Genomic DNA, 25259 nt, shown 5'->3' with positions numbered 1-25259 from the left:
TACGTTATATTTAGCCCCGGAATGCGAACTGTACCACAGAAGTCTCACCAAAAAATGTGAATTTTACCCCCCAGGAATGCGATTTTTACTGGGGGACCCCCTCAAAACGCCACTGGGCTAGCTTTGGGCTAGTTTTGAGTAGCAATTGGGCCAGGTTTGTTGTGAAAACCTGGCAACCCTGACTGTTGCCGCAGGTTGTTTTTCATGTCCACAGGTTGAAGCGACCCCAATAATGTCATATTTAGCCCCCGGAATGCAAACTGTATCAGAGAAGTCCCACCAAAAATGTGTATTTTACCCCCCAGAATGCAATTTTTACTGGGAGAACCCTCGAAACACCATTAGGCTAGTTTTGAGTAGCAATTGGGCGGGTTTTGTTGTGAAAGCCTGGCAACCCTGAATGTTGCCGCAGGTTGTTTTTCATGTCCAGGGGTTGAAGAGACCCCAATAATGTTATATTTAGTCTGCAGAATGCGAACTGTACCAGAGAAATCCTGCCAAAAAAATTTGTATTTTACCCCCCGGAATGCAATTTTTACTGGGGGACCCCCTCGAAACGCCATTGTGGTTGAGTAGCAATTGGGCGGGTTTTGTTGTGAAAACCTGGCAACCCTGACTGAAAGTCAGTTTTCATTTAATAAAAAAATGTGATAAATAAAAAGATATGAATTTAAAAATAATAACTTCCCTCGAAACTGACTGTTTTTTTTTTCTTTGAAATAATGTGGACTGTGGAACATCCACAGTTAGATACAGAAACATATTAAGAATATAAATTGGGTCTGTTTTAAATTCATTATTGATTTTAAAAAGAAATACATTCTCAACTTCCTCTAACTTCTCACTCTCTATTTTCCCTCTCACTCGTCTGTTCAACTCTGACTGGGTTCAGAAGCACCTCATGTCTTTCTTAAACATCTGTTCAAAGTTTTGAAGGGACAGCCCTAGCCGAGGCTAACCAAGCTCATGAATTTATGCAAGAGCACATGCTGTGTCTCCAAAAGGCCTTGTCTCCGACCACTATCCAACCTGTGATGTCCGAGCTGCTGACGGGCACTTGAGATTCCACCCACGTCACTCCAGGACAGCCAAACACCCGTCCGCCCACTACTCTGCAAACTCTGTGATGGCTCAAACCTCCACGTCGTTATCCATAACGTAAATATTCAGGGTTATGGATTTGCCGTCCAAGGCGCGTGCCTCGCTTCACATTCGATGGAATATAAGTAGAAACGCTTCGCAGCTGACAGCATCTCCAGCGCTTCCTGGATATAAATAAATATGAGGAAGGATGGGGCAACCATCATGCAATTTGTTCTCCCTTCACCTGCGAATTAAAGCCACGATTATTCCTATGTCCGACAAGAACAATGGAGGTCACACTGTACAGGCTGTTTCCATTTTTCTTTTTCTCTTGCTGAATCCTGCCTACACAGGTTCAAGTAACCAGTTAGAGTAGATGCCCCCTGTTCGAGGCGTTCCCCGTCTGCTAGACTGGTTTAAAGGTCTCGTGTAGAGGTTTACATGCAAGACTTGTGTGCCTCTGCCAGCTGTCTTAAAAACAATTGCATGTAATTTGCATTTATTGCCACATAAGCAGAAGCTGAGATGTTAAAAAAAACAAAGAAGCTGTGCTGCATGGGAATGGACCTTAGGGGTGAGTGAAGAAAAACAGCAGCATTGCATGCTGGTAGATCATTCTTTGGTCAGAGTTGCTGTTAAAGCAGTGAAGTGTTTGAGTGACGTCTCCCCAGCTTCTCAATCTGCCTGCATCTCCCAACTGCAACGAGACCCTCGCTGTGACATATGGAGCTACAATAAAATCTCATCTAAGCGCTGATTGCAGTGCGCCATAAACTCTCAGATCAGGCTGTAAGCACAGCTCAGTAGTTCAGGGTTTACTAATAGCCCACGTTTGGGGTTTTTAACTCGTTCCTCTACCACAGCTGGAAAACAACACAGATGTCTAAGGTGCGCTAACAATCACAAAGCCATGAATAGACAGATGTCTTAAACTGCTTTGGCCAGTCAAGTGCAAGTACGCAAATACTAACATGAACACTGCAAGCATGTGAATATAGTTTTTAACTCAAAAAATGAATGCACGTTTATTTATATATATATATAAATATATATATATATATACATATAACAAATAAATAAATATAAATAATTATGTATACTACTGTTCAGAGTCTGAAATAACTTTCATTCATTTGATCAAAAATACATTAAAAATTTTAATATTGTAAAATATTAAAACAACTATAAAAAAAAAAATAAATAAATAAATAAATAAATAAAACTTTGATTCTATTCTTATTTAAAATGTGAATTATTCCTGTGATGGCAATGCTACATTTTTTGATAAATGATGATTAACAGGAATAATAATTCATTTAGAATTCACTAAAATAAATTTTAATTCAAATGATTCATATAAGAAATAAAAATAATGCAAATAAATAAAATAAAAATATAAATAACTATGTATACTACTGTTCAACAGTTCAGTAAGAATTTTCATTTATTTGTTTAAAAATACAATGTAAAATAATTTAAAAAATAAAAACATTTAAATAATTCATATAATAAATTAAAATAACGCAAATAAAAATAATTATATAAACAATTATGTTGAAAAGTTCAGTAAGAATTTTCAGTTATTTGATCAAAAATACAATAATATTGATAATATTGTGAAATATTAGAATTTCTATTAGAATTATTCTATTATATAAAATGTGAATTATTCATGTTGATAAATAGAAATATATTTATTAAAATAAAATGATAAAAGAAATTAAAATTTGAATAATTCATATAATAAATTAAAATAATGCAAATAAAAAAAATTATATCAATAATTATGTAAAAATTCAGTAATATTCAGTAAGAATAGTAATTTTTTTGATCAAAAATGCATTAAATTGTAAAATATTACTACAATAAAAAAAAAAAAACTTTTTATTCTATTATTATATAAAATGTGAATTATTCCTGTGATGGCAATGCTAAATTTTTTGATAAAGGATTATTAGATGAATAAAAAGTTCAAAAGAACAAAAATTTGAAACAGAATTTCTTTGTAATAATCTTTGTAAAATGTTTTAACTGATGAATAAAATGCATTCTTTCTGAAATAAAAGTACCAGTTTCTTAAAACAAATCTTTCTGACCCCATATATAGATAGATAATTATAGAAAATTAATTGAAATAAATAAATACTTAAATATACTAATTAAATTAACTAATTAAAATACTATACTATTTTTTTTTCTTTTGCTTTTTTTTTTTTTTTTTTTTTTTTTTTTGCAGTTTTTTTGCATTTTTTTGCATTTTTAGGCTTAATACTTTTATATACCACAGTACGAAACTATACCTTCTGGTTATGAAAAACACTGAGAGAAATCATATTCCTAAAAATCAAGACACCTCAGAACACGTGAAGATTTAGTCTCAAACACGCATCAAGAGCTCAAAGACTTCCAAGGAGCAAACACTGCTGCCATAGCAACCGCCTGGTGACCATAGCTACTGTCCATCACAACAACGTCAAATGTTCTGAACTATTGAACAAAATCAAGAACATCATGAATCACTGTTCACACTCAAACTAAGATTAAACAAACACCACAAGGCCTTTGTGTTAAATAAAACAAGCGTCCGTTCCCGAGTTGTTCGTGTGAATCTGAAACTAGCAATCTGTGTTTTTGTTAGCATGGGCGTCTGTGCACAGTACGTACTGTTGGCTCCATTCTCCGGCTCTCGGTAGGCGAACTGCAGTGTGGTATCAAGTGTCCTGAATCCTTCCCGCAGAGAGTGATGTTTGTAATACTCGATCAGCTCCTGCATTAAACACACACATACGCTCGACATGATGTCAGTTCGCATAAAAGGGTAAATATCTACAGCCATTAAAAGGGAGAATAAAAAATAAATATATGAACGGATTCAATATGACTCCAGCGTTCGCAATCCAATAATGTTATTTAACTGGCATTTGCCAGATCGAATCTAAAAGCGCTTTCAAAAAGAAGCTGACAAAAGACATTTGATTTTTCTACTGAATAGAGACATTAAGCAGCGTGATTTCCTAATGCCCTTTAGAAGGCAAACAGACGACAAAACAAAAGGGATTGCAGAAATGATACAAAGAGATTCCAAACGTAATAAGTTGCTATAATGCAAACATTTATCTTTATTGCGCCGACCTTAAAAACATACGAGCGTAACATTTATTTTTCACTCTATATGATAAAGACGTTTTAATAAAACTTGCACTTACTAAAATGCTCCTGAACTTCCTGTTTTCCGCAATGTGGAAGAATCCCTCCTTTGTTAAGATCTTGATGTGTTTCACGTCGTTGTTGTACCTGTGGGCCATGAATAAATGATGAGAGTAATTTTCTGGTGATCATTGCGATCGATGCTGCCTATCCCCTATGGGAAGCTGCCATAGTAATGCATGGGGCAAAGAGCTTTTCATGCAGGGAGAAGGGGTCGATAGCGAGGGGTGGGGCGTACCCATTAGTCCTTGGATTAAAAGTTACGAGCTCACATTTTTTAGAGAGAAAGCACACAGGACCATCTAAAAACAAGAATTCACTGCAAAAAATGCCATCTCACGGACCAGCTTTTGTCTTTCGGTCTTGCGCTCAAACACACACACCTTAGACTTGTTCTTTTTTTGTTGTTTGGGTGTGTGAATAAAACAAAATATATATACAGTTGAAGTCAAAAGTTGAAGTCATGCATTAAAGGGGGGTGAAAACTTTTGGAATTTAAAGATCAGAGTAAATTTTACTTATTTTGTCTTCTGCAAAACATGCAAGTAGCTTCTGAAGGGCAGTACTAAATTAAAGAAATATATGATATTTAGGCAAAATAAGAAAAATGTACACATTCTCATTCCGTTCAAAAGTTTTCACCCCCTGGCTCTTAATGCATCTTTTTCCCTTCTGGGGCATCAGTGAGCATTTGAACCATCTGTAATAGTTACATATGAGTCCCTCAGTTGTCCTCAGTGTGAACAGATGGATCTCAAAATCATACAGTCATTGCTGGAAAAGGGTTCAAACACACAAAAATGCTGAAAAACTTTTTCTGAAGAACAGCGTTCTAAACAAGGACAAACAAGGGGCTCATGAAAAACTATCACTACACAAAAAACCCCATCAGATCATTTAGGTAACAACACAATATTAAGAATCAAGTGTATGTAAACTTTTGAACAGGATAATTTTTTATAAATTCAGCTATTATTTTCTTTTTTGGACTATATGTAAACATCTTAAATGTGAAAAATCTTATTCAGGGTAGTACTAAATAAAAAAAAACATGCATTTTGTATGATCCCTCTTATTTTGGTCAAATGAATAACATTTTGCAGATTCTGCTGGGTGTATGTAAACTTTTGACTTCTACTATATATTTTTAAATTATTAAAAAGATTTGGTGTTTTGCACATGTGAGATTTGTTGTTTCTAAATTATAGAATAAAATGACTAGACGTGCTGTTTTTACTCACTTGATGCTGATAGCATATTCGTTAAACTCTCGGCTTCTGTGACGGACCAGGTATGTGCTGCTCCTCCTGTTGAGTAGCGCTGCCTCTGCCTGCAGCCTCTCCATCGGGCCTGCAAACCTGAACGAAAGGTCAGAGGTCAGAGGTGAAGGCTTAATGGGCAATATATGAGGCTAATAGCTAACAGGGCAATACCCTCATGTTATCTAAGATGTTTATGTCTTTCTTTCTTCAGCTGAAAATAATTTTTTTTAAGGTTTTTGAGGAAAACATTTCAGGATTTTTCTCCATATAGTGGACTTCAATGGGGATCACTGGTCCAAATTGCAGTTTCAATGCAGCTTCAAAGGGCTCTACACGATCCCAGCCGAGGAATAGGGGTCTTATCTAGTGAAACGACTGGTCATTTTCTAAAAAAAAAAAAAAACAAATCTAAATTGATATACTTTTTAACCACAAACGTTTGTCTTGCACTAACGCAACCTCACTCATTATGTAGTCTGACTCAGTGTTTACAAAGCGAATGTACAAAAAAGGTAAAACAACAACATGAGATGGTTTTGAAGTTTGAGGAGAAAATTTGTTTTTCGCCGTACCCTACCCTTTTGAACCGTGAACTTGCGGCTGTATATCACAAAGCTAGTGCAAGATGAGAATTTGTGGTTAAAAAGTATAATTTTTGTTTTTTTTTAGAAAATGACCAATAGTTTCGATAAATAATACCCTTATTCCTCGGCTGGGATCATGTAGAGCCCTTTAAAGCTGCATTGAAACTGCAATTTGAAGCCCACTATGTGGAGAAAATCCTGGAGTGTTTTCTTCAAAAACTTTCATTTCTTTTTGACTGAAGATAGAAACATGAACATTTTGGATGACAAGGGGGTGAGTACACTATCCAGGAATTTTTATTCTGGAAGTGAATCTTTAATAATAAAAATTTTAAAAATTCATTAGTCTAGTTGTGAGAATAAAGATCATACCAAGGCTGAGAAGAGTAGTCAACAGGTTTGGGTACCTATAAAAGAAAAAAAAAGGTGAAAAACAGAATTAAATAAAGAAAGTAGAGCACACATATGCACTTTGTTCTTGAAATTCCATTCAACCTGATTTTCACACAGTATTTTTAACTCACAGCTCAAGTCTAGGACAATACAGCTCACATTAGCAATCTTTACAATCTGCCCCAGTTACTGTATCTTTTTACGACCACAATTGGTTTTCATAAAGATAACCTAGCATATATTTTCTTAAAACGTCTTGTACGTAATTATGATTGTAAATCATCTTGCAAATAATAGCAGGGCATGTGGACAGAATGTGATAACACGCTCTTCACAAGATAAACCAGTGTTGCATTAAACAAACACACAATCACCCACAATGCATCTGTCATTCAAAGACAGCCCTGAAGTGGTGCTTGCATACCTAAACCATTTGAAAACAACAGGCACACAAGGACAAGTCTACCTTGCCTTGATCATATTTGTTTTTGTTTGGCAGAGAATAAAGAATCATTTTAGCATTATAATATAATCTGGTATTTGTACTCACACATGGGCAAGGCTTCACTGCGTCGCTTGGAAAGAAGCCAACCTCCTTAGTTGCCAGGACTTTACCCTGAAACCATGGCAGATAATTACATTACGTTTGGCTGGGCAACTCCTCCTCAATAATTCAGTAACAATTAGTACTTAACACGACATGCTACAAATTTACAGCCGAGAGTTCATCAGAGCTGAAAAAGTCAGGGAGCATACAGGAGAAATACAAGGAAAAGGAGGGAAAAAATAAAACGCATCCAGTAGACTGTTTGTAAAATATTTACAGAATATTGTTTAAAAACCATGTTTTTTTTTTATTATTTTTGTTTTAAAAAAATCATAATTTTCATCCTAATTTACATGCTATCCACTATAAAGTATATAAATAGTATATAAATTGTAATGTTTAGCTTTTTTATTTTTAATTGCAGTGAATGGGTGCCGTCAGAATGACAGTCCAAACAGTTAATAAAAACAACACAATAATCCACAAGTAATCAACACAACTCCAGTTTTATCCACTTTTTCAGTTTTTACCACTCACATTCCGACGGCACCCATTCACTGCAGAGAATCCATTGAGGGGCAAGTGATTTAATGTTAAATTTCTCTAAAACTGTTCTGATGAAGACTCCAAACTCGGATGGCCTGAGGGTGAGTAAATTTTAAGCAAATATTCATTTTTGGGTGAATTAATTCTTTAAATAATAAAGAATTTAAGGTAAAAAATTAAGACAGTGGATGTTAAAATGTACATGCAAATTCTGTTAAAAATTTTAAAAAGTAATAATAAAAATAAAATTCAAATTTGCATCCTAATTTACATGCTGCCCATTCTGAAGTATGTAAATAGTATAAATGGTAATGTTTAGCCTTTTTCTTGCTCCTTTATCATATTTAATTGCAGTGAATGGGTGCCGTCAGCATGAGACAGCTGATAAAAACTTAATAATCCACAGGTAATCAACATGACTCCAGTTTTATCAGCTTTTTTCAGTTTTTATCAACTCTCATTCTGACGGCACCCATTCACTGCAGAGTGCAAGACTGTGCATGTTAACATGCACATGCATATTAAAATAGCATGCAACAAGGTCTGTAGTATCAAAATGTCTTTCCCATCATCAGAAAAATATGTACTTTTGGTGCAAAATATCTGCTCAGCAAGTAAGCTCAAGCTTATTAAACTGTAAATTAAGTGCAATCTGCATGTTTATCTAACTGACAAATATTTTCTATACAGCTGCTTCCAGAAATAAAATAAAATGATTTTCCAATGCAGCTGTTGCTGATATAACAACGATTGATGGTTCTCCGGCCTAAAGTGCCAGTAATGCTCAAATCTTTCTCAGACTGTCTTCCAGGGAGATGTAGCAAGTGCATTTCTGTCTCTTCTACCTTTTCCTTAAACAAATTTAATTTGTAAGTGGATCCTTAAGAGCACCCGTCCACCTCCCATCCCAATGCATTTAGTGCATTGACATTTTATCAGCACTCACGATGCCGTCCCACTATTGGTTGTTGCTCAGATAAGGGCCTAATAATGATTAAACTCATAACCCTGTTAGATCAAACAGATGGCAAGCAAAGGCCCAAATGAAATTATAGTGAGTGATTGCGTTTGTCTAGGCACCAGAGCGGCAATAATTGTCTCCGGGTTACCACGGCTACGAGGGCTCTGATCGTCCTTTGCTCCGTCCGGAGCTGCCGCGGGACGCTGGATGTTATGAGGTCTCAGGTGACACGGGCGGTGTAATTTTGCATGAGTTCAAATTGAATAAATCAGACAACTTCGGGGTGCACGGGACAGCTGGGCGGTCAGAGCCTGCAGCGGACGGCGGTCTTAGAATGAGGCAGAACGAGATTAACATGTTAAAACAGGGCTGTGGAGAAGCGTCCTGGACAGCTGGACCCGTCTGACGGAGAGGGATGTAGGGGCATTCGAGTGTGTGCCAGGCTCTGGCAATTCTCTGGCTCTCTGGACAATCATTGGCTGGTTTTCTCATTGCTTTGGCGAGCGTAAATAACCAGAGCGAGAAGAGTGGGCATCGAGATGGACTGCATGGGCTTATGTGTCCCATCCCAGAAGAACATTTTATTGCTCAAAAGTTGCAATTTCATAGTTCAAGAAACATAATAGCTCAATTTTGTCTCAGGTGTGCCTCCTTAAGAGTATGAAACATTACACAAATGAGACAAATAAGAAAAGTATTAGAATTTGAAATCTACTTCTGACATCTTAATTTTTAATTTTTTGTCATTTTTTATTTTTAATAATAATTATTTTAATTATTTGTAGAATTTGAAATGTGAAATCTATTTTTGACATCTTATTTTTTTATTTGTTATTTTTTAATTATTTGTAGAATTTAAAATCTGAAATCTATTTTTGACATCTTACTTTTTTATTTGTAAAATTTGAAATCTGAAATCTATTTCTGACATCTTACTGTTTCATTTTTAAAATTATTTGTAGAATTGAAAATCTGAAATCTATTTTTGACATCTTAATTTTTTTTCCAGTTGTTTTTTTTTAAATTATTTGTAGCATTTGAAATCTGAAATTTATTTTTGACATCTTACTTTTTTTTTGTAGTATTTAAAATCTATTTTTGACATCTCTGACATTTTTTTCATTCTTCATTTTTTTAATTATTTGTAGGATTTAAAGTCAGAAAACTATTTTTTATTATTATTTTATTTATTATTTGTAGAATTTGAAATCTTAATTTTTTATTTATTTATTTTTTCATTTGTGTTTTATTTTTTAACTATTTGTAGAATTTGAAATCTAAAATCTATTTTTGACATATTACTTTTTCCATTTTTTTTAGTATTTTGTATTTTTAAATTATTTGTGGAATTTGAAATCTGAAATCAGTGTTTGACACCTTATTTTGAAATGTTTTATTATTTTATTTTTTATTAACTCATTAAAAATAAAAATTAAAAGAATTAAAAGTTTTTAAGTCATTGAAGTACTAAAATGACTAAAGTAACACTGCATTAAATATAAATTAAAGCTAAAAAATAAAAATTACAAAAGAATAACAAAACCACTAAAACAATTACTAAAATTAAATATACTTCAAATTAAACATGTTTAATTATCTGCTGCTAATCAGCTGAATGCTAGTCACTTTCACTTTCTCATTCTAGGAAAAGAAAAAAAAAAAAAAATATATATATATATATATATATATATATATAAAGGAAAAAGAAAGAGAGAGAGAGAGAGAGAGAGAGAGAGAGAGAGAGAAAGAGAGAGAGGTCAGTTTTCCAGGCAGAGAAAGACTGTAAACTGTAAACTAAATGCATATTTCTGCCAAGGACGGAAAAAAAAACACTTATATATGCTGAGGTTTACAAGAAAATGATTAGCATTGTACTCCAAGGAAGAGTTAATCATTAATCTGAATCTATTTGTGTGATTTTCTTTTGTGTGGCTCCTTCCACACCTCCTATCAAATGACAACGTGACAAGTAAAATCTGTCATCGAGCGCGTGTCAGCTCTCCGGGCGTTGTGCTGGTCCGTGTTGTTTTTGTGTGGCTGTGAAACCCAACTCACAACAGCTTTCTTGTGTTGACAAAGGGTTGGATTAGTTAGCATTTCACAGCAAGTCACGCTTAGCAAAGCATAACAACACAGCCTCTCGGCCTTTGCCACATACACGAGAGGCAATCAATTAGCAGCCGAACGCGTGCTAGCGTCACTCCTGCAGGGCTGTGTGGCTTGAAATGCTTATGAGGAGAGAGTTTAAGATGTCTCACCTTCCACCAGCAGCTACGGACGTTTGCCTCGATCACCTCGATGACATCACCGACCTGGATGTTAAGCGGTGGGCCACAGAGGGGGCTTGGAACTCCATAATAATTACGGATGACCGTCATCTTAGGTAAACCTAAAAAAGGAAAAAAATGTTAAAATAATGTATATGTGTGTGTGCTAAAATACTGTATATCGCCAACAAGCATGCTGAACTTTGACAGAGTGTCATTACTGGATGTTTTGACACTCTGCCACATAAAGAACAGGTTTATTTACGTGACGCTAAGATCGTAAATCACCACAGGTGACAGCAGAATCACGTCAATCCATCATAAAAATGTCAACAAGCTCATGGTTTGTCTCGAAAGTTCGTGCAGTCATGCATGCAGTGCATTCATGCAGATAGTCTGCTGCAGTCTCCACAACCTAGCATTTAAAATCACAGCTGGCTTTGCTTGTGCCATTGCTTGATCATTTTAGTGAATCAGATAAAAAAAAATAGCATATGTACCATATATGTACAGTATGTATAAAATAAGTAAAATCTAAAACAAAATTATTTATGCATAAAATAGGCATAAAATATATATAATAATACATATAAAATAGTACTTAAAATAAAGTACTAAAATTACTAAAACAAAATAAAACATGTTCAAAAATAATTACATTTATACTAATTAAGTGCAAATAAAATAAGCATAAAATATATGCTATCAAAAAGCATATAAAAGAAGTATCAAATAAGTACTAAAATTACTAAAATAAAATAAAACAATGAATTATAAATTGAAGCTAAATAGAAATATATAAAAAAGACATGACAAAAGCATATAAAAATTACTAAAACTGAACTAAACTAAACTGAACTAAAATTACATTCAAATAATTAAAATAAAAACTGAAAGTAAGTTACATAAGAAATAAGTTCAAGCTCAGGTACTAAAATTTCTAAAGTAAACTGAAAGAAATATAAATTCAAGCTGAAACTGAAGCTGAACTGAAATAAAAATGACAAAGCACATACAATTACTAATGCTTAAACTCAAATTAAAAACTGAAAATATACACATAAAAGCTTATTTAAAAAAATAAAAAAAAGTTTGTAATATTATTAGGCAGTCTGTTGTATCCTCCACAACCTTTAAACCCATAACTGGCCTTGTTACACCATTCCTTAATTGTTTTAGTGAATTGGATACTAACCCAAAATCTAAAATAAACCATGCCTCAGTGGATACAATTCATTATTAGCAAATTCCCCCTGGAGTGTATACAAAACCCAGCTGACCACAAACATCAGCTGTTGTCTGTTATCAGTCTTGCTATTACCCTAATTAATACTAAGACGCATTTTTTTCCTTCAAGTAATTGGACGCACAGGTCTCGCGCCGCGGGCAGAACTGTGCCGAGCGGACAGTCATTCAGACGCTCCAGTGAGCTATGAATGAGTGTGTTTGTGTGCGCGGGGCTGCTTTGCTGAAGGGTCAATAGTGATGGTCTCAGCTGGTTGCTGCAGCTCTATATATTCAGCTGTTCTGATGATGAGAGGCGAGTGTAGACTCTCTCAACGCAACCAGCTGTGGCTGAAGCCTTCCAGCTCAGCAGATCACCCAGGCCCTGAGCCTCGAAGCACAGCTGGCTGTCTTTGAAGACGCTTTAAAAACAGTGTGAGCGTGTGCTTCTCTGTTGGAAGGAATCTTGCTGGCATGCTAAGCTAACAACCTTTGTGCACAAGGGCAAAGAGTCAGCACCAATAAAACTAAAATGCATGTTTGCATCAAAACAACTCATGAAAAGGTCTCCTAAATGTGCTAAAAGACAAAACAGCAGGTTTCGGAATACAAAAGAGCGCACCTCTCATCAAAAAGCAACACTATTTGAGGTATCATTCATGCACAAAGATATAAAACGACTACACATGAAAGCTGAAGTGAACAAGCATGGTTTTGCAGTAAGGCTGTTTCTGATGAAGACAAATCTAGTGGCGCTGTACAGGCGGGAAGGAACTACTTTAATTCAAAAGCAGAGATTCCCATGACAGCAAACACTACACAGAAACCTTCTCTCACCATAACTTTAATGAATCTACCGACCCCAATATTGTGTGGGATCAGAAGGCCTCTTGCGGCTCTACGCACACGGGGTGACTTAACGGAGACATAATGAACTCAGGAGTGGGCGTTCTGTGATGCGAGAGGGTGAGAAACAAGATTCGCAATTTAGCTTGATTCACACGGTTATTTCAAATATTCATGACGCTCTTAATAACAAGGGCGAGGGAGGCGTGACGCTTTATCGCCAGACAGACGTGTCGTCACTGAACCTGTAACCCAGGTAAGATCTCATTGGTATCTATCAACTTATCAATGGCACTGTGAAAACATAATTACAGATAATGTGCGCTTTTTATGACAGACTGATGGGTGGAAACGACTGGTGCTAATAGAGACTGAGCATGTGGATGTAAAATACTGGATGAGAAAAAAATTGTAGTACAAAGAACTCAAATATTACAAAATAACAGGGCTGCCCTTGACTAAATGTATACATGTATACAGAGTTTCGCGCTTAAGTTCAGAGAGACCGAGACGGAAGAAAAAGGTTGTTTCCATTATTTTACAAAAGCGCAACATTTTGTTGTTATTCCGAATCATTCATATTATTAAAGGAGAAGTCCACTTCCAGAACAACAATTTACAAATAATTTACTCACCCCCTTGTCATTCAAGATGTTCACGTCTTTCTGTCTTCAGTCATAAAGAAATTATGGTTTTTGAGGAAAGCATTTCAGCATTTTTCTGCATATAATGGACTTCATTGGTCCCCCGAATTTGAACTTCCAAAATGCAGTTTAAATGCAGCTTCAAAGGGCTCTAAATGATCCCAGCCAAGGAAGAAGAGTCTTATCTAATGAAACGATCGGTCATTGTTTTTGAAAAATAAAAATTTGTATACTTTTTAAGCACAAAAGCTTGTGTAGCACAGGCTCTGGGATGTGCGTCCACGGTTCGTTCAAACGATTTGTTCGGGAAGAATGAGTCGTCTTGGGGAGTGATTCGTTCAGTCGTGCATGCACAACATCCTATTAGGTTCTGTACTGGAATTAGTTCACCTGTTTTGTGTCTTCAGGTTTTTCGAGACGTTTGTGACTCGAAAAAAGATTTGTTCATATTTGCTGAATGAGACTCAAAGGTCAGAGTCAGTAAAATGATCCGAACTTCCCATCACTATTACAAATCACGTCTTCGATTCACCACCAAGTTCATCATCTGTGTACTCCGGCTCAAAAAGGTAAAGTATGTCGAAAAATCCATGTTATTTTCTCCTACAACTTCAGAATCGTCCGACATCGTTGTACCTTTTTGTTTGTAAACAGCGTTTGACTTACTGGCACTTTCTTAGTCTTTGCGCGTTCGCTGGGTCTGTGGTTCCGCCTACGTTTCGCATGACCTTTCGACGTGATTCAATAGTATGTGAACGCGCATCCTAGAGCCTGTGCTACATAACCAGTTACATTTTTAAAATATTTTTGCTATTTAAAATAACTGTTTTCTATTTGAATATATTTTAAAACGTAATTTATTCCTGTGATTTCAAAGATGAATTTTAGCATCATTACTCAGTCACATGATCCTTCAGAAATCATTCTAATATTCTGTTTTGCTGCCCAAAAAACATGTATTATTATTATTATGTTGAAAACAGCTGAGTAGATTTTTTCAGGTTTTTAATGAATAGAAAGTTCAGCATTTATCTGAAATAGAAATCTTTGTAACATTATAAATGTCTTTATCATCACTTTTGATCAACTTAAAGCATCCTTGCTAAATAAAAGTATTAATTAATTAAGTATTAATTTCTATATTAGCATATTAGAATGCTTTCTGAAGGATCATGTGACACTGAAGACTGGAGTAATGATGCTGAAAAATGTAGATTTGATCACAGGAATAAATTACATTTTAAAATATATTCAAATAGAAAGCAGTTTTTTTAAATAGTAAAAATATTCACAGTATTACTGCTTTTTTTGCTGTATTTTGGATCAAATAAACGCAGACTTGGTGAGCAGAAGAGACTTCTTTATAAAACATAAAAATCATAGTAACTTTAAGTCAAGTCAAAAAAAGACTAATGGCATGAAAATATGATCTTTGGGAGTTTTAAGTGATAAGTAGTTTTATGATCTTTGGGAGTTTATGTGTTTTAAGTAATAATCTTGGTAAAGAATTGAAAGTAAATCTCTGCGTCTATGACCAATATTTACCGAGCTTTGATGACTGATGATCCGAAAAATTACAAAAACAGTTAAAAGTTAAGTATTAAAAAGAATTGCTGAATGTAAGTTTACAAATATAATATATTGTTTAAATTGTTACTGCCTTGAGTTATTATTGGAACTTGATGAGACTCACACTTGGCTTTAATGCACAGAATATTGATTACATTGTTAAATGTAAAACAAAATGTGACTGGGACATGAATTTACATTTGATTCAAAACAAACAAAAAAAAAACTGCATGAACATACACTGGAAGAAGTAGGTCAAGTATTTTGCTCCAAGGGGTTGTGGAAAATGTAGACCGGACTGTCTAGTAAAGGCCAATCTATCCAAGCAAAGCTAAACAATAGAGCTACAGGGGTTAAATGTTTTCCCGCTCATATCTGATACACATCTGACACTAGTCCTAGTTACGTGCACGAGCTTGCCTTAACAGCAAACAACAACACTAGGGCTCAATGACTCCAGACTAAAAATACGCAATCTAGCTGAGATGAAGAAGTATGTGATGTACAAGACTATGCATGCTTTGCAAGCATGACTGCTTGTGAAACTCCACAGCCACAGCAATAACAAACATACAACTACAAATTTCAATACAGCACATGCCAGACTGTGAATTAAAGAAACAATTTACTCAAAAATGATTATATTTTTAGCTGTGTCAATTTCCACACAGCTATTGACCACATCTTTTATTGAAAACAGCTTCAAAATCATCCTTTTGTAATCCTTTTGTGAGGGTGAATAAATAATGACAGAACTGTCATGTTTGGGTAAGCTATTGTTTCAAGAATGCATGATGTGACTGATTATGTTTGTGTGTGTGTGTGTGTGTGTGTGTGTGTGTGTGATTTACCTGTGTCTCCTCCACGACAGGGAGTTTTTCCAATCTGTAATCAAAGTAAATAAATCACATGATTCATACTGTTGGCAAACACAGGCATTTTAATGCATTAATGATGTGATAATTAAGTAAAATTTTTGTGCAAACCCACAATTAATCTCATCATTAATTTTTGACTGTTTGTCACACCACTGCACAAAAAAAAAAAACACGTTCATCCTGTAACATATGCGCAAAGATGGAGAACTTCCTCCATGCAATTTACCATCAGAGTTGAACTGCACTCTGGGCAAATTGCATGTCAATATCCTTATTACATGCTATATAAATTGCATCGGCTTTGTTATTGCAAAATGATGACCGTGCAATTAATAAAACTGGTGTGTAATTAAATAAATGCACAATCCATAACATATATATCACTCTAAACTGCAATGAACTCTGGGCTAGAAACTCATAATGTTTCCCTATAACTAGTGCATTAAACTTTAATAAAGCACTGTTTCTTCAAAAACAATTCCATGAATAATGCTGCAGCAACTTTGCAAAAGAGAATTTTCTATAGTGCTAAATTTAAATGGTAATCAATAGGAGTAAAGGAGAACTGGAAAGGAACTGAAAGCTCACCTGTGATCCGAAAGAGCTGGAATCTGCAAGCATGTTGAAAACAGGCATGGTTAGAGTCAATTTACACTTTCAGACGAACACACTGTACAGACGCTGTCATTAGAGTGTGTGGAACATGTTGTGCTGTGAACTTTTACGATTTGTTTTGCTATTCTGCAGGTACTTGACAGCTGCGCAAGCTAAATTGACATGAGGGGCCGGACTAGATGGAGTTATGCACCTCGAGCCAGTCTCATTGGCTCCCGAGGGAGAGGCTGGGCCTGTACTTGGAGTGTACAATGCGAACTTTGTCCTGTTGCGCTAGTGTACACCTTTAGGGCTAGTAACACACACACAGGCATAGACATAGGCGTGCTCAAATGCACACAGAGTGGAAGCTTGTGTACAAAACAATAAAGAGGCCAGACTTGACAAACACACACCCTCTGCATGGGGTTTTCACACTTCCTTCATTTTCAGTTTCTGAAAATTTCCAGTGAAAATAAATCAACATTCTCATTTGTCTTTAAGCTGTTATTGTCTTGAGCTCTCAAGAAATCTGCAGGATTATTATTATTCAGCAGCCCCAAAAACCGTATTCACATTAAGAATAAAAAAAACTAATACAAAAAACTGTATACACTGTGTATATATGCTACATTATAATATTTAAAAAAAAAAAAAAAACTCGGCAGTCTTAAATACATGAATACATTAATAAATTGAATAAATTAATTAAATACATTTAATCATATTTGCTTGCATGGTGAAAAACATGGTGAAAGATTTCATTAAAGCTGCAACCAATCATGCACAATATGAAAAAATAAAATACAATAAATTAAAAAAAGGTAATTGCAAGTTTTTATCTCACAATTCTGACTGATTTTCTCATGAGTAATGAAGTGAAAATTGTAGGATATGAATTCAAAATTGCAAGAAATAAAGTCAGAATTGTGAGATATAAATTTGCAATTGCAAGTTATAATGTCCAGTTCTGAGGGGGAAAAAAGACTGATATTTTCTTAGAATTGCTTAAGAGTTTATATCTCATAATTCTGAGAAAAAAGTCAGAATTGCGAGAACAAAAAGTCGCAATTACCAATTAAAAAAAAAAAAATCAAGTGGTGGAAGCAGGCTTCTGTAAAAATTATACATCTGGTACAGGCAAAAATAAATTAATTAATTTAAAAAAATAAAAATAATTAATTTCAAAACTGATCTGTCTTTTTTATTTTGTGCCCTAAAAGCCAAATGTGGTACAGCAGAATCTCACATCATCTTCCCTGTGATTTTTGAGAGACAAAGAATCTAATGAATATATCTGTCTTTCCAAATCCCAGAATCCTTTTTTCCCTATTTCTTTTGCATATTTTTGGGGGGTGAAACCTGTAGAATTCTGCATAATGGATTGCATGAATGTATTAAACAAAGCTACACTCTTATTGCTAGTTGAAAGCACAATCAAATTAGCTAATGGGACATGGGATGTGCAGAACTGATGGGAGTTTAGAGAGAGCTCAGCTGTGCATAAAAACGGGAACAAGGAAATTCTACGGCAGCCTTGACTAATGCCTGGAACAATAAGAGCTGGCACTGTTGGCAGGTGCGCACACACATGCATACATCATGGGTTCAGGAAGGCAACCAAGCCTGTTTGTCTGTTTGTCATCACACATCACGCTTATCTATGTGGCCTAGGTAGATATTAGGAATCTCTGCGTGTTGACAGCTTTTATTGCCCTGTCTGTTACACTACAGTGTAGGTCAATCATTAGTGTGCAGCGAGGTAAGACATCACATAATGCTGAAACATGAGCCAGAGGCTCCAGCGCTGCTTGGTAAATAGACGCTTTATAATGTGTATGCACAGAAATTGCTAGAAAGAGTTTGTTGTGTTGAATGCGGAGCTCACCTGCACTGTGTTTGACACAGACGTCCACCCTACCAAGACACTCCTTATGGGCGCCAGCACCACATTTGGAGCAACGGTACCCTTGATAGAAGACTCCTCTGAGAAAATGAACGATAAATAGAATGATGCATAAATAGAACGTTAGATGGATAGATATACAATAGATAAATAGAATGATAAAACAAAAAGTAGATAAATAGATATATAGATAGATAGATAGATAGAGAGATAGAACAGACAAATGAACGAACAAACAAACAAACAATAGATAGATAGATAGATAGAACAGACAAACAAACGAACAAGACAGATAGATAGATAGAAAGACAGACAAACGAATGAACAAATGAATGATAGATAGATAGAACAGACAGACAAACGAACGAGACAGATATAGATAGATTGATAGATAGATAGAACAAACAAACGAACAAACAAACGATGATGATAGATAGATAGATAGACAGAACAGACGAATGAACAAACGAACAAGCAAATTAAAGATAGATCGATGATAGATAGATAGAACAGACAAACAAATGAACGAACAAATGATAGATAAAACAGACAAACGAACGAACAAGATAGATAGATAGAAGAAAACGAACAAACAATGATGATAGACACAGAACAGACGAATGAACAAACAAACAAACAAATTAAAGATAGATAGATAGCTAGATAGATAGATGATAGAACAGACAAACGAACAAACAAACGATAGATAGATAAAACAGACAAACGAAACGAACAAGACAGATAGATAGATAGATAGATGATAGATAGATAGATAGATAGAACAAACAAACAAACAAACAAACAAACGATGATAGATAGATAGATAGATAGATAGATAGATAGATAGATAGATAGACATAGAACAGACAAATGAACAAACAAACAAATTAAAGATAGATAGATAGATAGATAGATAGAACAGACAAATGAACGAACGACAGACAGACAGACAGACCGAAAGACAGAACAGACGAATGAATGAACGAACAAACGATAGATAGGCAAATAGATAGAACAATAGAAAGGCTGAATGGACTGAGGGACAGACGAACGAACGAACAATAGAAAGGATGGATGGACAGACTAACAATAGATAGAGAGATAGAGCAACAGAATGGACGGACGGATGGACAGACAAACGAACAAACGAATGAAAGAACAATATGTAGATAGATATATAGAACAATAAAAAGGATGGACGAACTGACTGACTGACGAACGAACGATAGAAAGGACGGACGGACAGACTAACAATAAGATAGATAGACAGAACGACAGAATGGATGGACGGACAGACGAATGAATGAACAAACAAACGATAGATAGATAGATAGATAGATAGATAGATAGATAGATAGATAGCCACACCCACATACTCTACTCTGATTGGACCACAGAGGCATCCATTATCTGCCAATTTATCAATTCTAAAATTACTGAAGTGTTGATGATACATGCACTTGCTTTACCTCTATCGATCTCTTTCCCTCCCTCAATTTCTCAAGGTGCAATGTCGATCTCATTACGGTGCACTGTGGGTAGACAGTGTCATTTCATAAAGCCTCTAACTGTGAGCTCACCTCAGCAGCATTTTACACGAGCTGCAGGATGTGGTTGTCTCAAAGGTGTGCATACGGAACTCATGGAAATTACTTTTCCCGCTCTCTGGACAGATGTTCGATCTGTTGAGAGAGAAAGAGAGAGATGAAGTGGGTGTTAAAAACAAGTCTGAAGAACCCTTTGCATAAGCGTAACTCGTGAACACAGAACTGCTCATTTCCATCTGCCGTCAGCTGTGATTTTCTCTTAAGACACATGAGGGTAACAAGATATTTGCATTTTCTGGAAAAAACTGTCAAAACTGTGCCATGCTAAACTCAACACCACAAAGCTAGGATGCTATTTATGGATCCCTGAATATACTGCACATACTATAAAACATATACAAATTGTTTTATAATATTATGTAGTAATGTAGCTAATGTTTTTGATCTTGAAAAAAAAAAGATTTATAAATCATTGAAAACAAGTCTTTAAATAGACTCAAGGATCATGTGACACTGAAGACTGGAGTAATAGCTGCTGAAAAATAAGCTTTGCATCACAGGAATAAATCACATTTTAAATAGAAAGCAATAGTCATGCTTTAGTGTGCACTACTAAACACAGCACAAGCAGGGCAGGAGCCATTATGTCGTCTATAGCACTAGTCTATAGCACTATTACGGTTTCATAGTCCAAGACCCTCCACCTCCTTTCTCGATCCATCTCGAATAACCCTTGAGTGGCGAGTGCCCTCATAATAAAGGCATTAACAAATGCCGGACAGATGAGAGAGCTGTCTGTGCGTGCTGATGTCATGTCATTAGAGCTCAGAGTGTGTAACAGCGCTGATATCCAATCAGCTTTCAGCCGCAGACTGATCTGATGACACATGACAGAGAGAAAGAGAGCACTGACTCACCACTGTTCTCCAGAATTAATGAGCCCTTCAGATAAATCTGTTAAAAACGTGTTATCTAATTAATCAGCGCCCTGTCTCCTGTCTTTGGTGCATTACACTTTTTTTCTCTCGTCTTATTCCGAGCAGTTTTTTTTTTTTTTTTTTTTTTTTTTTTTTGTGGATGTGCCCTTTTTGGATATGCATGACATCTGAAATTTGGTAGATTACCTGTCCAGTGGTTTATTGTGCTTTTCATCTGCATTTTACTGATTGTTGCTGTCATCAGCTAGGACTTATAAATATATTTTCTCACTTTCTTTCTGTTTTTTTCTCATAGGTATGCTGTGGGATCACTTATTGCCTTAGTATTTCATAATACAAAGATTTACTTCAATCTGACTCTCTTAAGAATAGTAAATGGAATGAAATTAAAGTGAAGGTAGATAAAAAGCGTCTGGTTGTGTATAAACTAAAAGCAAAATATCATTGAAAACAGGATTTTTTGTGCTTTATTGATGTACTATGTAGAAATATCCTATGTTAAACAGATTCATTATTATTTTAAGTTTTAAACATAAAAAATAGTATTTTAATAACAGTTTGTTTAAAGGAACAGTTCACCCAAAACTAACAATTTTGCCATTATTTACTCCTTATCTTCATGTTGTTTCAAAGCCATTCAAATTTTAAATAAGAAAGCGATCGCTAAATCCATACAACTACAATAAATAAAGTAAAAAAAAAAAAAATGAAAGCACCATAAAATAGTGGTCCATATGCTATGATTTCCACAATGCAGGAAACACTGACAGATTCACGTAATCCAGTCTTAGAAACAGAATTTGTTGTATAATGTCATGGAATTTGCTAATTTTTGGATGATTAAATCAAAAGTAAGTCAGTACAGTTAAATTAAACGCAATATGAACTAGCGTCTGAATATTAAGCCACAAAAATACAATTTAAATATGAATCCTGCATGTTCCGATGTCTCTGTGTGAATGAATGGCGCATACTGAAGTGTGCATGACGCTTGCTGTGTTTTCAGCCTCTGCCGCCTCAATATATGAGTACATAAACATTATTCTAAAACTGCTCTTAGAGCACTTAATGAGCATTTTACCATTTCTTTTGAGAAAAACTATCATCATATCATATACAGAAACAGAAAGTGAAAGGTCTTTATAGCAACCCGTCAAAATAAAAGTTTGGTTTAAAAAAATGTAAATACACAACACAGTATTTCTAAAAAAGAAAGAAAAAAATAATAATAAATTTTGATTGATATTTTGGGAACAAGCACCAGTGGTGCTTCTTCTTCTCCAAAATGCGTCACATTTTTGAGGGCCTAAACACTTTACATTGGATATGTGTTTTAGAAGTGGGTGTGGCAAAATGGCTCAATAGCGCCACCTATAACATTTTAACGAAGTGCCCCTCAAGCTATGTTTCATGCACATGTACGAAATTCGGTAGACACATGTATCACACAAACACCTACAAAAAAGACCACCAGTATTAAGTCCAAAACCCAACAGGAAGTCTTGTTTAAAATTTTCTCTACAGGTTTTGTGCATGTTTTGGCATCTTCAGGCATTTCATTATACAAACTCCTAGAAATTTTCAACAGACTGACACCAAATTTGGTGAGTGTAATCTTAAACCCTTTGTGACGTTAAATTGCGAAGATCATGAATTTACATTGAAGGGCATGTCCGTGGTGGCCTGATAAATTTCGCCATGAAACAGTAAGTTGTCATAATTCAGGCATACAATATCCGATCTGCACCAAAATTCACATGTTTGATAAGAGTCCTGTCCTGAACACATGCCCATGCCCATATTGAGTTATAGTCATAGTGCCACCTGCTGGCAACAGGAAGTGACATGTTTTACGCTGTAACGAACTCCTCCTAGAAATTTATTGACAACAACATTATATTTGGTTAATCTAATCTAAAGGCCTTTGTGATGTTAAATTGCGAAGATCTTGAGTTTTCGTTATAGGGCGTGTCTGTCATCACATGATAAGAGCCCTGCTCTGAACACATCTGAAGGCCAATATTCTATTATAGTCATAGCGCCACCTGCTGACAACAGGAAATGATTTGTTTTACACTAACTTAAACATGCAACGTCCAATATGCACCAAATTTCACATTGAGTCCTGGCCTGAAGGCATCTAAAGGCCAATATTCAGGTATAACCATAGCGCAACCTATTGGTGACATGGATATGTCATGCTTTATACTAACTCAAACATACCATGTTAAATCTGCACCAAACTTCATGAGTCCTGGCCTGAAGACATCTATATGCCAATATTCAGTTATAGACATAGCGCCACCAGCTGGCAGCAGGAAGTTTGGCACATATAATTGACTTTGACATATTCCTCCTATATTTAAATGCATATTGGTCACCGTTCACGGTTCTCTTAAAGCCACCAGGTGGAGGTGAGCCTTGGTGCGAGGGCCTTTTCAACACTGCTTGCAGCTTTAATTATTAAATGTATCCATTAAAACTGAGTCTAGAAAAATGTAAATAGAAAAAACAGAATCCAGAAAACATTAAAATGGAATTTGGAAACCAAAAATGAAACGGAATTTAGGAAAAAATGAAATGGATTTCATAGGGCCCTATATATTTCAAGTCTACTGAAGCCGTATAATAACTCTGAGTGAGAAACAAGCAAAAATGTAAGACTATTTTTACTTTTAAATCCACTGACCAAACTTTTATTTTGAATCCACTGTTTTTAATCACTCAGCTAATACAGTTTACAATCTCAATAATTTGTTCAGACTGATCAGGTTAAACTCACTAATTCAATCCAGTGCCAATGATTCCTGAGTTCTTAAGGCAAAGATTTTTATTAAAAACTGAAGTCTGCGTGCCACACAAAGCAATCATATAACTTATAAAGACTTGAAATATAGTGCATGAGTCATATGGGTCACTTTTATTATTATAATTTTACAGTGCAATATTTTTTGAAGCGTGAAAGCTCATATTCCTATTCAATTTAACTGCAAGAGGAAACACAATAATTCTTTATTTGTCTTTCAATGAAGGAAGTAATTCATACAGGTTTGGAACAACATGCGGGTCGGTAAATGACTAAATTTAAATTTTCAGTGAACTATTCCTGTAAAGATCACAGAGAGGGTGAAAAATGGTCATACAACACTAAATTACGACAGGTTTTGGTTTATAAGTGGACTTTAGGGATGAAAATATCTGCTGCAAAACAGAAGAATATATCTTCTTTAAAACAATCAAACTAACTAAAAGAAAAAGACTTGGTATATACCAGTCTATCTGCAAAACTGAACCAACCACTCTGATGGAATGAAACCCCTTTGGGTCGCATTATGTTTTATAAGGTACACCGCTGCAAAAATGCTTGGCTAAGCAAGCCTGTCCTCATTACTGCGTTTGTTCTGTAGTAAAAATAAACACTAATGGTGTTTTAGGCTTGAATCAGGGCCAGGACATACTGTCGTAGCTAAATCATGCCTTTGTGTCTGTTGTCAAGACAGATAACAAACCTGAAAAACAAGACAGTACAGCCTGCAGAGACAACATAAGACACTCACAAAGCCATGCCAAACTGCTCCAGCCATTTCTTCTTCAGCTCCTTGGTTTTAAAGAAGAACTCAAAGCCGTTCTGACCCTGATTGTGTGTGAGGTAGAATCCGTGGCACCACTGGAAGAAAGAAAAAAACGAAGAACATCCATGTTATAATTGCAAAACACACACACATGCACAGATATAGCAAAGACAAACACCATCTTAAAGCTGTTTGATTCAAAACATCAAAGACACTCTAACAAGGATGAGAGTACAAAGCTCTAGACCACATGATGGTGCGAGGGGGTCATTGTTGTTTATGCGAGACTGACGAAATGCTATTATCAAATCCAGCAGGGTCATCCTGTTATCATCTATTGGCACAGTGTTGATGTTTACATCATATTGCGACTGATGTAGATATTGACTGTGCTGAACAAATGAATCAGATTTCATCATTTGCAAGATCAGATTCAAAAAACAAACAGCATTTTTGTGTTCAATGTGAACAAAGGCAAAGAGAACGCAAGTCAATAAGCAGTTATGCATTTGGACTCTAAGCCTGTCTGTCTGAAATTATTGGATTAATGAACAGTAAGGGATCTGGTTGAAAAGTTAGATTTTAAAAGCCTCTCTGTTCTGGCATTAATAAGCTTTTTGTATGTGTACATTTTGTACACTACTGTTCAACAGTTTTAAAAGAAAACAGCTGCATTTAATTGATTAAAATA

General features: G+C 35.3%; 1 protein-coding gene across 2 annotated transcripts in view; it reads right to left on the bottom strand.

Annotated features, from left to right (window-relative positions):
• The window catches only part of LOC127155509 (guanine nucleotide exchange factor VAV3), a 107772-nt gene that overhangs the window by 16302 nt on the left and 66211 nt on the right, over positions 1-25259 (bottom strand). For both annotated transcript variants that reach the window (XM_051097753.1, XM_051097752.1), the window contains exons 15-25: positions 24554-24663; positions 20092-20193; positions 18494-18591; positions 16600-16622; positions 15985-16018; positions 10842-10972; positions 7080-7145; positions 6509-6543; positions 5532-5648; positions 4290-4377; positions 3748-3850 (exon numbers count right to left, since the gene is read on the bottom strand). In XM_051097753.1, coding sequence (XP_050953710.1) covers positions 3748-3850; positions 4290-4377; positions 5532-5648; positions 6509-6543; positions 7080-7145; positions 10842-10972; positions 15985-16018; positions 16600-16622; positions 18494-18591; positions 20092-20193; positions 24554-24663 — 907 coding nt within the window. The remainder of the gene's footprint in view (positions 1-3747; positions 3851-4289; positions 4378-5531; positions 5649-6508; positions 6544-7079; positions 7146-10841; positions 10973-15984; positions 16019-16599; positions 16623-18493; positions 18592-20091; positions 20194-24553; positions 24664-25259) is intronic.

This window comes from Labeo rohita, chromosome 24, assembly GCF_022985175.1.
Source record: "Labeo rohita strain BAU-BD-2019 chromosome 24, IGBB_LRoh.1.0, whole genome shotgun sequence".
NCBI classification, from domain to species: domain Eukaryota; kingdom Metazoa; phylum Chordata; class Actinopteri; order Cypriniformes; family Cyprinidae; genus Labeo; species Labeo rohita.
Note: the sequence above shows the minus strand (reverse complement) of the source record. Positions and strands in the feature narration are given on the sequence as shown.